Below are 14,779 nucleotides of genomic sequence, written 5' to 3'. Positions count from 1 at the left end.
TGTGGACGAACTCACGGCCCACCTGACATTAAGTAGTTACCGGAACCCACACACATCTAAAACGTAAATGCCGCCACCTACCTTGAGTCATGACTTGTAAGGTCTCAGTTTTAGCAGTAAAACAGCTGCCCCACTCTTCAAACCAAAACACATTACTGCTTCATGGCAGAAATAGGCATGGTGGTGGTACCTACCTGCGCGGACTCACAGGACGTCCTCCCATCAGTAATTACGCAATCTGATTGTTATACGCTGGTGATTTCCGTTACCAGGTGATGGACGAGACCAGCCAGCACTCCGTGGTCGATCACACAGACGCTTCCTGTGGGCCTGAGGGACCTGAAAAGACCTCCACCGGTAACATTAGTGACGATCTGAAGGTCGTCGATCTGAGACTCAAGTCTGAGAATATGTCGCTCGACGCACAGGCCCAGGTAACCGCATCGTAATATTCCAAATCGAAACTAAACTGTTTCGTGTAATTACTTAAAGCTAACGATGAAAATTTTGTTTCCTTGTTAAATTAGATGAGCTTCGTGAGCAGTTATGACTCGATGAAATTGTCGCCGGCCACCCCCAGCCAGGGAGAGTCGCCGACCTCTATCGTTTCGTTTACCCAGCAACTGCAAGCCATCCAGACCCAGGCTCAGACCGACAAGATGGTAGAGTCCGTCACCGCGGCCTTGTTCAACACTGACGAAAACTCCGGTCCGATATACCCGCAGATGTTACCAATGTCCACTATGGAATCAATGAGGCATCTCATCTCTTCTAAAAACAACATGGATCCTTTAGGAACCGAATTGAAGGTCCTCAACCCCGAGCTAATGATCACGGATACTGCGATGCAGTCGACCGTGCTGCAGACCGCTAACGAGCAACGACTCATGGTCTACAACCAGATGACATCCGGCCGAGCCGAAGAGAGATTCAACCCCTTTGGAAATATGACCAAGCTCGAGATGGAAACCTCCTCGGCGATATCGCAACAGAACGCACAGATGGAGGCGCTAGTCGAGGACGCTATGAAGGCCACCGCGGCAATGTTGCCTGCCGACGCGGCCAAACTAGACGAGCTAGTCAACTCTCGCGTGGACGACCATTTGTCGGCGTCGTCCGCCTCGCCATCGGGCGGGTCCCACGCTTCCGACGTCCTGCTGAGTCCGGGCGCCGGGGTGGTGACGCGGGGACCGGCCGCCGACTTGTTGCCCTCCGCCGCCATCTCGCCCGACGTCATCCTCAACCCACAAGTGTCACCCAGCATGCTATGCGACGCCAATCAGCACATGGTGATGCCGACCGGAACAGCACCCGAAGACCTCATGATGCTGCCGGATCAGATGCAGCTCACATCCGTGAAGACTCCACCGGCGGCCGTCAAATCTATGATCTTGAACGCGGCCGCAGAGATCCTGACATCGGACACGACGATGAACGCGCTCGTGAAGTCAGCCATCAACACGGCCAACATCCTGACGACGGAGAGCGCGGCCGAGCAGCCGCCCGCCGAGCCCGCCCCGGAGGCGCCGCTGGTGGCCATGTCGCAGGCCGTGTCGCAAGCCGTGACGCAGGCCGTGTCGCAGGCCGTGTCGCAGGCGGTGTCGCAAGCCGTGTCGCATGAGATGACGGCGCCGGTGCAGGGCCTCACGGACATGAGCGACCAGGACCTGCTCTCCTACATCAACACGAGCACCTTCGACCAGGGTGAGTACATGGACATCTACTACGATTGATTCGTTTATTAATCATTCTAATAACAACTGCTCAATTTTGTAGTGTCTTTATATTTTGATAAATAAATACCAAGTGATCGAGTCCAAATAAAAATATCTCCAAATATTATTTTTTGTAAATAAAATATATTAAAAATAAAACATGATTTGATCCTATGTAATTTTTTTCATACTATTTTTTTTTTAATTATTGTGAATTTTGTTAATAGTTATGTAAAGTTATCGATTTTAAGTGAGCTTTAATTAAACTAAATGATAAATTAATGATATTTTTGTTTCTTGCAGTGTAAGTCGCTCGCGCTCGGCTCTATGCCGCGGTATATCTCGGGATCGATCCGTCGACTATTAGTGTCGGTTTGCGCCGATCTAAATGCATTTCTCTATATGTGATGTGTGAGGGCTCAAATGCAGTTTTTATGTGAATTTTTAATGGATGTTAAACGTTAAATAGGTTTACTGTAGAAAGAACACTATAATCTCGTGAACTGTCGAGGTATGCACGAGTCACGTGTGCGATGTGAATCATGATTCTCAAATTATTTTTTATTGTATTTTAGTTTATATGACTAAAATTATGTTTTAGTGAGGTCAATTACGACGTACTTCTTCATGTGAGTCAGTATTACAGGGCTAATACGTTTTTTTTTTATATTTGCGTGATAGTTTGGGAACAGCTGGAAATTGATGACGGATATCCAGCGAAATATCGTTATCTGTAAACAATAAATTTAAATACTGTAGATTTGTTTTAAACAATATACTTTGTATTTATGGACACGTAGTCATACACATATGTACGACAAATTGTTTTGAATTGATTTTCAATTAAGTTTTTGTTGCGATGGTTCCCAACCTATCGCGTATAAAAGCAGAATATGTATTTTGAAAATGAACGTGTTATAGTTATATTAATGAAAATTATTGAATGTTGATTGATGTATGTGTATTTGTTGGTGCGTTATATGTTTGTTTTGGAGTTTTTGTAAATATCTGCATAGCTTTGTATTTATGTTTTTTTTTTTTTTAGTTTTAAGTGAAGTTCGGTTCCGATTCAATAAGTAATCTGTTAATTCGTTAGAACGGTACTCGTTGATGCGAACATATGAAATTGCAAAAATATTGAAAGTGCGTGAGAAATAAAAAATCGGTCTGTGTGCTTAGTGCGAGTTTTTTACCGTTCTCGATAGCGGAAAAGTTACCCAATTTTGTATGCAGTTGGAACAGCGCCCCTAGCGGCAAACGTACGCGAACGTTCCATACAAATATGAGTTAACTTTTACGCTATCGAGAACGTTAAAAAACTCGCTCTAAGCACACTGTTTGTTATATTAGCACATAAAAAGTGTCGATTCACATTATCAAGATGTGTGTAATGAGCATTATTGGAATTCGCGATAATTTCGACGCGTTTGTACACGCCTTCAGTTTAGTTTCACTCAAACTAAATGTTAGACTGAACTACATTTTATGTTTTTTTTTTTTTAATCCGATATGTTATATCTATAGTCTATCCTTTGCGTATAAAATATGAATTTAGAATTAAAGTGTCGCTATTGACAACTTGATAAAATGTAGTTCCGTATAAACAAACAGAACGCTTGGATCGACACGATCCGCCTCCCATCATATTCATCCAGATCTAAGTCTGGCAAAATTATAAAGACGCGTGCGTGGATTATCTTTATTCTTTATTGTACACACAGTTAATACAATACAATAATTGCGAAAAGATATAAAATGGCGAGCTTAACTCAACAATCGAGTTATCTACCAGCTAACCGTTCTTAAAGAGGGAGAGCTTTATATAAGTGGGTAGAAGAGTACAATCTAATCAATCATTTTCGTCAAACTAATTAATCGATTATTTTCATTATCAATCAAAATAGCTCTTCTCCCTTTCAGCCCAAGAGCTATTTTAACTTAATTGTGTACTATGAAGTAGTGAAATTGCATCTAATCAGTTTTAAAACATTACAAAAAAAAAATGATCACGTTAAGTCATTATTTTAATGAGACAACAATAAACTTATATCCCGGACGCTTTCATCGCTAATAGCTCTATAAACACGCGTGCTTTATAATATTGCCGTAAATTTATTTATATTTACATAAGATTGTGATATATATAGCAAAATATATGTTATTAATCAACATAGTAGTAACCTTTTATACTTTTAAGGAAAACTGTACTGATGTGATGTTAGCGCAAAGATTATAATAATTAATTAAATAAAAATATTGTTATCCAATTACGAGAGTTCATTTAATACAATTATCGAATGCTACATTATTTAGTTGTGCCATTTATTAAATATAATCGTAGTGTAGTTAAAATATGTTATATGAAGCATATCGGAAGAGTATGAATTATGAGCGAAAGCGCTGGATTAGGAAAGGTTAAAAAAAACCCGCGAATTTTGTGACAGCAGCTGTCAGTTGCGAAGTAAGTTTTTTTTTTTCGGGTATGTTTGTAATGGCGGCGTTCTTAGAACAAACCCTCCACCTGCTAGGACCGACACATTGACCAGATAACTGTGTGCCTTTTGGAGACATTATACAAGAATATCGCCTTCTCTCTCTCCTGTCTTTTATAATATACAATATTTATGTTCCTGTATTGCTTAAAAACATGTCCAAAATGTAACGAAAACTATGTCATGTAAGTATTTTGAATTAGAGAAAGAACAAAATAAAATACATTATTTCATTTAGGGACCATTATACTACATAATATTGTATACATTAACTACTGTGTTACGTGTAATTCTATCATATATAATATTTTATATAAATAAGAAAATATTATATATTAATTCATATATGAATCGAATGTGTATTTTGATAATAGTAAAAAATTTGTTAAAGTGTTTTTCACTTACGACAGCAACATTGTCTTTCATGAATATTGAAACTTAAATTAATGTTCACGCAATGCTCTTGACAATTATTTAAATTATCAATAACGTAAGATAAATTATTCGAAATGAATAACATTGCGACATTTATACATGAGGTTCCTACGTTTAGTAAGATAGAAGCATCCGCTACGCCTATACGTGGAATAATATTTAAAATATAGAAAGGGAGGCAACTAATGAAAAGTAAATGAATATAAACCATACATTTTTAGAGTTAATTATCTTCTGCTGTCTGTTCGTGCACTTCTCCGGAACCACTGAACAGATGTTCGTACAGGTTCCGCGGGTAGACAGATTAATTTTTGCAAAAAATATATATCGTTATTTAAAGATTTATGGAATTTAGTCTTATACTGTTAGAGGTTTACACAAAAATAAATACTATTATTCAAACGGAAGTAACACGCCCAAACCACTGTACAGATTTTGACGAAATAAGGCACAGGGATAGCTAGGATCTTGAGAAAGAATATAAATTAGTTTTCAAGCCAGTGCGTGTCTCCATCCAAGCAATATGAAGTAAAGCCCACAGGGACGAAACTTACGGCAGAAAAATGTTCTAAAGAATATCGTTTTCTAATTATTCCATGAAATGTTTCAAATTCGTCGGCTATTATGAGATATTTTCGTTTCTTTGAATTTACCAGGGCTACTTAATCTAACCAATGATGATTGAACGATATACCTAACGATAAACCTTGTGTATGTATATTATTATTCATTATTGATCGTATGTCCCCTACTACTCGAACGATAGAACTCAAATTTCTGGATTATGTTCGACACAGGAAAAATGAAACGGCTCGCGTGATAATTAACATTCGGCTATAATTGATATTAATTTACACTCTAACAAAACTTGCCATTGACGCTTTCGGGCTTTTAATAAATACCAAAAGTTATGTTCAATTTTTAAATTAAACAATTAAAATGGAATTCCGTAGATTTTGTAACTTTATTTAATTTGTTATACCATTTCCAAACATCCATGTCATGTGCAACATAAATGCGTTTTTCATATGTTTTCGAAAATGTTCGTGTAAACTTTTGTAATCACACGCTATAATAATATTAAGAGTATAAAAATTTAATGTTATATTGTCACATTCTTTTAAAAAATATTCAGCTGGCCTTCCAATATTATTTTTACGTTTTGAATGATTTTAAAAAAAGTGTGATATTTTCCTCTGGAGCCTACGATAAATTCACGTTTAGGTATAAACATTGTTTAAGTATAAATTCTCCTCTCGTATTAAAATGCACATTGTAAGGAACAAAAAAAAAACAATATGTTAATTTATTTAAGAAGCCTGTTAAAAGTGTTGAAGTGTGTATGTCATTCGAAGGATAAGATTAAAAAATATGACATTTTACTATTGTTTACGAAAAAAATATGAATTTTGTTAAAAGCAAAATCCAATGTTATATGTACTAAGTAATGGATCTCTAGTCGGTCTAATTAGTTGCAACTTGCCGGAGGGTCGCGAAGGTTAAATGTATGTTGTTTTGATGTAATTAATTATTAAAAAATAAATGTTATAAAAATACTTATTTTTTTTTTTTAAAACCCTGTAAATTCCGTTTTTTTCTAGTATGGAATTTTAAAAATTACACAACCATGAAACGATTGTATCATAATTATAAGATTGAGGGATTGGCTGTGATGATTTGAAAGATAAGACGCCCGGTGTATCCGGATCGAGTGATGCGACAACATGAGTGTTCAAATTCCGCACACAGGCAACAACGATTCTACTTAACACGCGCTCATCTCGCACGGCTGCGACGATAAAATCACACCGGAATAAAATTAATCGCTTTAAACAGCCGCCGCCCGCCCGTGGTGAAGCGAATACCCGCGTGCCACGTGCGTCTTGTCGGTGGTTCTCCCGCGGCGAGACAAGGCCGCTCGCGGCACCGCGCTCCTATATAATAACCAATTCCACCATGGTCACTCCAAACACACGGTTATCATTGCCGAATGAAGAAACTAAACTAGTCAAGAGGAGACTAGGCGCGTGCAGTCTGGAAGCCGCGCGAGGCCGGGGGCCGCTGGCTTCGCTGGCGGCCGCTGCCATTCCGGTGTGACTCGGCCCTTATAGTATCTCTACACCATTTGTGCGGTTTGATGGTTCATTCGATGCAAAGTAAAGTGCTGGCTTCAGGAATATTTGTTAACGGAAACAGCCGAAATCAGAGCATATAGATTCCCGACTCACCCGATGATCTAAAAGTCCTCGTACTCTATATCGGTCGAATTCAAACTAACTTCTTATCAAACTAAGGCCAGAAACGAGCACTTCACAATTTTATTAACAGCAAATAGGCAAATACAAAAATATTTGAAGAAAAGTTATATTTTAATAAATTCTATTAGCTTTAGGTAACTATATACATGTTGCGCGAATAGACGAAAGCATTGAATTTGTATACAGTTCGAAATTTAAAATTATTTTTGTGGATTCATTTTCGGATTCCTTGCGACTTCAAGGTTTCATTGGACGTTTGCCGCTAGGGGCGCTGTTCCAACTCCATACAAATTTGAGTTAACTTTTACGCTATCGAGAACGTTAAAAAACTCGCAAAGATGAGACAGCCGTTAGTCAGGGCAATAGAGACCTTGACGTAATATCTCATGGGTAGCAGATGCTTCGTCGCCATGTTATCTATGGACTCCCGCAACCGCTCAACGCGAGCTGTATCCTGAGCACCACACCGCTCTGCCAAGAATAACATAGGATAGAAAAACAATGAAAGACCATATGCAACATTTCACATTATTTAATCAATATTTATACATATAATATGTGTACATGAGCTTATTACCATAACAATATATTTATTAAACTAACACATTCCCTTTTATTACATATTCATTTAAGAACAAATAAATATTTTACATATTGATTTTATATAAACATTAAATACCTAAATATGAACATAGACTGAACGTACAGAATAGTACGAAGATGATGAGAACGATGGCGATCCAGATGGGCACGGAGCCTGCGGAGAAACAACCACATTATTAATTCGATTCCCATATCGACGCTTGAAAGGCAAACATGACTAAGCGACAATAACTGCTTTGTACATAAATGATAGGCAATAACCATATTCGATGCGCAAAAAACATATATTTCTAGGTATATTAAAATAATTTCAATCCTACAGCTACTAGCTAGATTCAATACAGCTAGATTCGTTAAAATAAATTTTGTTTTCAGGTATTTCAACTTAAAATTAGTCTACTGTAAAGTTCACGCATTGTCGCTTAGTCACGTTTGCCTTTCAAGCGTCAATATGTTATATATTATATTTACAACCTACACAAAGATATTCATTAAACGCTTTTATGTTTCCCGCCATTTTTGGGCAAACGAAAAAAACGTTGTCTCTGAAACTAATCGACCTCACGTCGCGGTCTTTAATGCTTAGATGAGTAGATGAGCCCACAGTCCATCTGGTGTAAAGTGGTTACTGGAGCCCATAGACATCTACGACGTAAATGCGCAACCCACCTTGAGATATGAGTTCTAAGGTCTCAGTATAGTTACCCCACTCTTCAAACCGAAAAGCATTACTGCTTCACGGCAGAAATAGACGGGATGGTTGTACCTACCCGTGCGGACTCACAAGAGGTCCTACCACCAGTAATAATACGCAAATTATAATTTTGCGGGTTTTGATTTTTATTACACGATGTTATTCCTCCACCGTAGAAGTCAATCGTGAACAGTTGTTAAGTACGTATTTCATTAGAAACATTCGTACCCGCCTGCGGGATTCGAACACCGTTGCATCGCTCGATACGAATGCACCATACGTCCTTTAGGCCACGACGAGTTCAAAAGGTGTAGTTCTACTTCTCCGTCTCTATGCTGCTGTACTATGAACATGTACTGATTACTATGACTATGACTACTATGACTGTTATGAACATGCACTGACCGCGGTAGGGCAGGCTGTGCACGCAGAGGCAGTTGTCGACGGAGATGCTGAGCAGCGCGGCCTCGCTGCGGCTGGCCACGGCGGGCCCGTACCCGCGCACCGGCAGGAACTGCACGCCCGTCACGAACATCCGGTGCGCGCTCCTCACGTGCAGCACGCGCTGTACCACACACACACACACACTGCACTCGGTCAGCCGCGAGCGCCTCTACTGCGTGCTCACTCGCTCACTGCGACTTTCTTAACGTTCTCGATAGCGTAAAAGCTAACTCAATTTTGTATGGAGTTGGGACAGCGCCCCTAACGGCAAGCGTAGGCAAACGTGTGAATAGCGTTTGTATGGAGTTGGGACAGCGCCCCTAGCGGTAAACTTATACAAACGTTGTAATTCCATACAAATTTCAGTTAACTTTTACGCTATCGAGATCGTTAAGAAACTCGCACTAAACACACTGATGTCCGCAGTCTGACCGAACTGCCGAAGGCATTTTGTGTTCAAGAGAAAACAAACGAAACGAGACGATTTTTTCGTAATCACAACTACACACGTTCCGGTTTTAAATACAATCATTATTAAATAAATAACAGAAAACAAATCACGCGCTGTCTTTCGGCCCCAATTTAAGATTCGTTGTGTTATGAATACCGAAGATAGATAACCATACTCATATATATATATTTGAGAAATAACTAAAATATTTGAGAAAAAACAAAAAAAGAAAAAGCCCGCTGAGTTTCTTTCGCCGGTTCTTCTCAGGACTGTGGCTTTTTTGGAACCGGTGGTAGAGTTAACATTGTTATTTATATTTTGACATTCAACAAGTGTGTACTGACACATACTGACATCTAAGTTGAAATAAATGATTGTTGAAATAAATGATTTTGAATTTAAGTATACATAAATAAATAATAAAAACCCAAAAAAACCTTGTTGATCATACAATGTTTACCTGATGTGAGAATAGAACCCACGATCCTCAACGCGACAATCAGGGCTGCTAACTATTGCAGCACCGAGTCAATTCTAATACAATTGTGATTTCGATATTTCCGATTTTTTTTATTGCTTGATGGAAGCACGAGCTCTCGGCCCACCTGGTTTTACGTGGTCACCGGAGCTCATAGACATCTACACCCACCTCGAGACATGAGTTGTAAGGGTCTCACTTTTAACAGTACAACGGCTGCCCCGCCCTTCAAACCGAAACGCATTACTGCTTCACGGCAGAAATAGGCAGGGCGGTGGTACCTACCCACGCAGAGTCACAAGACGTCCTACCACCAGTGGACTTTGCCTCTGCCTACCGCCACCAATATAAACTGCTCCACGTATTTACATAGACTGACCTGCAAACTGAAGGCGATGTAAATGTCGACGGAGCCACTGAACATGGTCCCGACGCCCACGAAGCGGCCGTCGTCCCGGACGGTCAGCGCCGACAGAGACTCGTTCACCAGCACCGTCTTCCGCAGCGAGCCGTCCTTGGGGTCCCAGAGCTGCAGCAGACCTTTCTGTTTGCCGGAGCGACTCAGCGGGTTCGCTATCGTGAACATTCTGTGCGCGTCTTCCTTGTCTTCGTTGGGCCCGAACCTGCGGCGAGAGGGACGCGTGTATACGGTTGCTGGTGCGATGTAATTTATTTTTTATTTTTTTATTCCCCTTGTAGGCAGACGAGCATACGGTCCACCTGATGGTGAGTTGTTACCATCGCCCATGGATTTCAGCACTGCTAGGGGCAGAGCCAAGCCACTGCCTACCGAAACTGTACGTACTGTACGGTTGCTGATGTAATGTAAAGGGTGTTTGTTAGCTGCCTTACAAGGGTGCTGTAAACAATATAATATCAAGATAACACGCATTTGCGAGTGCCTTCCCCCTTTTTACTCGGTTGAGATTTCTGGGAATTCAAATTTAATTCAACGAACGTTGTATATACAACACGCACAACTAAACGGGCACGTCGACTTCACAAGCTGCGAGCCGCGACCTCAACATACGTGGTTTACGTTTCAGTTACTAATCCAGTTTCAATAATGGGTTAGCCATCATACAATATCATTGAGACTTCGACCTCAAGCCTCAAGGTTAGTCTCATTCACGTAACGTCCATACCACATAAAGGTTTGAACCGATACATAAATGTATAGCTTGCTCCGTCTCCCCTTTTCAGCTCAGCAAGTTTAGAAAAATTTAATGATGGAATGAAGTGTATACCACGCAGCTTCTTATAATCTTTGTAATCCAATTGCCACCTTAACGTAAATACGGGATCTCAATACGAACTATTGCTTAAGTATTTCCTTATAAACATTGCAAACACGGACATAGTGACGTCAGTCGATTAATCAATACACCAAGCCTTAATTTATTTCTCCACACAGTAAAGTCTTAAACTAATTAATTATTCTAGGTATTTTTATAATATTACTTATATGTTTATATATATTATTCTACTATATGTGTGACTGAACTCCTCGTAAGCGGCTGGACCGATTTGAATGAAATATTTTGTATGCACCCTGGATGGTTTAGATTCACAAATCAGCCCGGCAGATGGCACTGCGGTCGGTATCTAGGTTATTTATCTATACTGCAACTAAACATCTGATCGACTTGAATGATTTTTGCAGGATAACCTCTGTCAGGTCCGCTAGTGTATTATAATATATATCTGCGTTACCTGCAACGTCTGAAGAGGTACTTGTTCCCGTTAGGTGGCTGGCACGTGAGGGTGAGGAGCGGGGGGCGCAGGCCCGCAGTGGACCACAGGCAGGCGAGACCGTCCTTCCCGATGCTCACTAACGTCGTATCGCACGGACTGAAGTCTAGATCGTCCAACTGAAAATGTTTAGAACGAACAAATAACATTTAATGTCCATTATATGTCCACTAACATATTATGCCAATTTATGTCACCGTCTATTATTTGTTTAATATGGTTACTCTGTACATGTGGTGTCAAATAAAGTTATTATTATTATTTAATGTACCGAAATAAAAACTATATTACGGTGTCTTCCAAATAAACATAATAAATTGGAAAGATAGGCTGATGATGCCTTACAGTAACAAGCCAATCGGTATTCCGTCCTTGGTCATCTGATAACACCAATTGAGAAACATGCTAGTTAATTTTGATAAATATTACTGTTTGTTATGTTCAAATATCAGTCGGTTATTTTATGGAAAAACCGTAATGAACATGGCAATACTGCTAACTTTGTCTTCAGGTCTGATAGGCAAGAAAATTCTTTTGCAAGAATCTAATCTAATGCAAGACTTTAATCTTAGGCCTTGGATCAGTGCCATTCACATTGTGGTGTCTTTGTGCTTTGGTCATCATCAGACGAGCGAATTAAAAAAAAAAAAAAAAATTGTGTAGCGAATACTTCTCTGAATACATTACTATCACAAAGTTAAAGGTCATTATGCACATAAAATATGAATTGGTGGAGAGTCACGTATTTTCTACATTCGTAATCATAACAAGCCAAACGTGTCTTATATTGTTCTTCTATTGTGCACACGCTGATTTACTGAGTTCCAGAAATACGTCAAAATTATAATTAAAAAAAAAATGTCTATTTGCTCTACTAACAATTACTTGTAACTAAAAAAAACTGTTTTTTGGGAAGATTGGTGCACTAACTCACGGCATATCTATTATCGGTGGTATATACTTGCGTGACACTCACAAGATGGGATAATACAATTCTAAGAAGGGCTGACTCCACACAGCCAACTTAAATTGAATGTTATAATTGATATTTAAAAAAAATATAATTATTATCAGACTGACCCCTCAGAGCCATTGTTGAAAACCCACATAAAATACTTGTCAAAAATATTTATCATAATTATTTTTACCACAATACAAGTAGATGATGCTACAATCTCTAATGAAATGAAACATTTCAATTTCTTAACATTAGGTAAGTTACCTCTTTAGTATGCTTTTCCAGTACGTAAAGGAGTTCCATTTTTGGAAAGGTCCAAACTCTGACCTTGGTGTCGATGCCACCTGTAGCCATCAACTTCCCATTATTACTAATCCTGACAACACGCTGCAGTGGATCATTACTGTAATAATAAGATTACCACTTTGTAATTACATATAGCCCAAACATTATCAGTTCATCATGAGGCTCTGCATGGGTGGACTCATTAACTTAAATCTCTGGATCTAGGATTCACTTTTAAACTCTATTTAGGTTTAAGGTTTTTAACACTGAGCTATCACATTCTTGAAACTAGGATATATAACTGTTTTAGATATCGACGCTTGAAAGGCAAACGTGACTAAGCGACAATAACTTTGTACATAAATGATAGGAAATAACCATATTCGATGCGCAAAAAAAAAATATTTCTAGGTCTATTAAAATCATTTCAATCCTACAGTAGTCTACTGTAAAGTTCACGCATTGTCGCTTAGTCACATTTGCCTTTCAAGCGTCAATATATATTATATTTTAGTTTAGTTTAGATAGATTTGAAATGCTGAGATCAGCCTCCGAGTCTGAGATCAGATGGTGCTCCCCATACTGCTTTAAGATAATCACCAAAGGTAAATTTAGCTAACAATATATTTAGAATCATTCTGCCACATAACCAACCAAAACTTCATTTAAAAACTTTTTCTCTTTTTTTCCTTCCCATCAAAAAGCCAACCTTTACTTAAAGCCCTATCAATAGAAACTAATTATTATTAACAACTTTACCCATTAACTAATTTTAAACACTATTATTTAACAGGACCTTACCATATTTTTTAGTTTTAATGAGTTATAACCTGTTTATAAACTAAATACACTAAGTAATGAATATAACTAAGTAATAGATAGCTATTTTGTAGTTGTTTAACAAAGAAACTATAATTACCCACATTTGTCATTTTTTAAAGAAGAGATCACAATATAATCTTTCATTGTAATTATATATGGAGGTTATTCATTAAAGGGTTAATTGTTACATGTTTTAAGTATATAAGTAATGTGCACGGTGCAAGCAATTTAATCTTATCTTAAATTATCTTTAGCTTATAAGAGCATGAAATACAAACATGATCAGTCAAAATATATTTAACATAAGAACTGTGCATACTAATAGTATAATTATAATTAAAATAATTATAATGACAACCATGATATGGAAATACAAAGTAGAACTACAGTGTAAATTAATCAAAATTAATTTTTACCTAAAGTCAGTCTGCACACTATCACAAGGTCTGATTTCAAATGACATTCTTTTCTCTGTGTTACTAACATTGTTTTTCTTTGATATATTATCATTTTCAGAGACTGTCCGTCTCCTCCGCCTCACAAGCCCATTCTCAGCCCGGAAACTTCCTCGTCTCATTTCAGCAGCATCCACCATGCGGATGTTCACCTTGTACAGCTGACAGTGGCTCTCTTGTCCCGCTGTGAGGTACGTCCGGTTCTGGATGCTCCTTACGGAACACGTCATCACGACATTAGGACCAGTCTCATGGCGCATCACCTCTTCAGCAACAAACCTCTTCCCATTATGTGACAGTTCAAATATTTCCTACAAAATGTCAAGTTTAGGATAGTGAACTTTATGTTAAATTTTGCTTGAAATTCAAAACAGCTGACAATATCGAAATATTTGTTTTTTAGTATTCTATTTTGTTTGTTGAAAATGCATCATACTCACAAATCCATTTGCGACACCTGTGTTCGATGCTCCTCCTCCTCCAGCAACAATGACATGTCGATTTGTTAAGGTTTGGAGCGTGTAAAGTGGAAAATCAACTTTAGCTAATAATCCATCAGACCTATGAGGAGACATCTTGAGTTATAACATTAATTTTCACTATTTCACACACGATATCCTGCACATCAACACTATCTGGGTGCTAAGGAAGGCCACATGAGTCTGTTTGTATTAACTATATTATAGTAAATAATAGTAATATGGTTAAAACAACGAGAATTCGACAAAACTTGACAAAGAATCGGTCCTGTTCGTCAAGAAATCGAGACTTCCAACATGACAAACTTTGATTGATAACAAAAGTCAAAACTGACAGCATGCTTACAAACCTACTTGGATACACGTATAGCCCATACAGCCAAGTTTTTTGTTAGGCAATGCCCCAAAAGAAAACTTACCCCTAAAAAGTTATGGTTACCGTTTGGTGGTCCAGTCTC

At 38.5% G+C, this 14,779-nt stretch overlaps 2 protein-coding genes across 8 annotated transcripts in view; one reads left to right on the top strand and one right to left on the bottom strand.

Moving 5' to 3' along the window:
- Nucleotides 1-6,198, top strand: part of LOC101735802 (nuclear factor of activated T-cells 5) — a 122,511-nt gene extending 116,313 nt beyond the window's left edge. For 6 of the 7 annotated variants that reach the window (XM_062677149.1, XM_062677147.1, XM_062677146.1 and 3 more), the window contains 2 exons: nt 273-434; nt 528-1,879. In XM_062677149.1, coding sequence (XP_062533133.1) covers nt 273-434; nt 528-1,733 — 1,368 coding nt within the window. In that variant the 3' untranslated portion in view covers nt 1,734-1,879. Of the gene's footprint in view, nt 1-272; nt 435-527; nt 1,880-2,018 lie in introns of those variants that run through there. The other variant, XM_021349948.3, reaches the window with a different exon arrangement.
- Nucleotides 6,199-7,414: 1,216 nt separating this feature from the next.
- Nucleotides 7,415-14,588, bottom strand: LOC732901 (prolactin regulatory binding-element protein). Its single transcript, NM_001046902.1, is given in 7 exon segments — nt 7,415-7,657; nt 8,603-8,762; nt 9,950-10,193; nt 11,284-11,441; nt 12,545-12,683; nt 13,804-14,153; nt 14,283-14,588. Coding segments are annotated over 7 exon segments (1,272 nt in total). The 5' UTR covers nt 14,418-14,588; the 3' UTR covers nt 7,415-7,571.
- Nucleotides 14,589-14,779: the final 191 nt, after the last annotated feature.

This window comes from Bombyx mori, chromosome 4 (genome assembly GCF_030269925.1).
Source record: "Bombyx mori chromosome 4, ASM3026992v2".
NCBI classification, from domain to species: Eukaryota; Metazoa; Arthropoda; class Insecta; order Lepidoptera; family Bombycidae; genus Bombyx; species Bombyx mori.
Note: the sequence above shows the minus strand (reverse complement) of the source record. Positions and strands in the feature narration are given on the sequence as shown.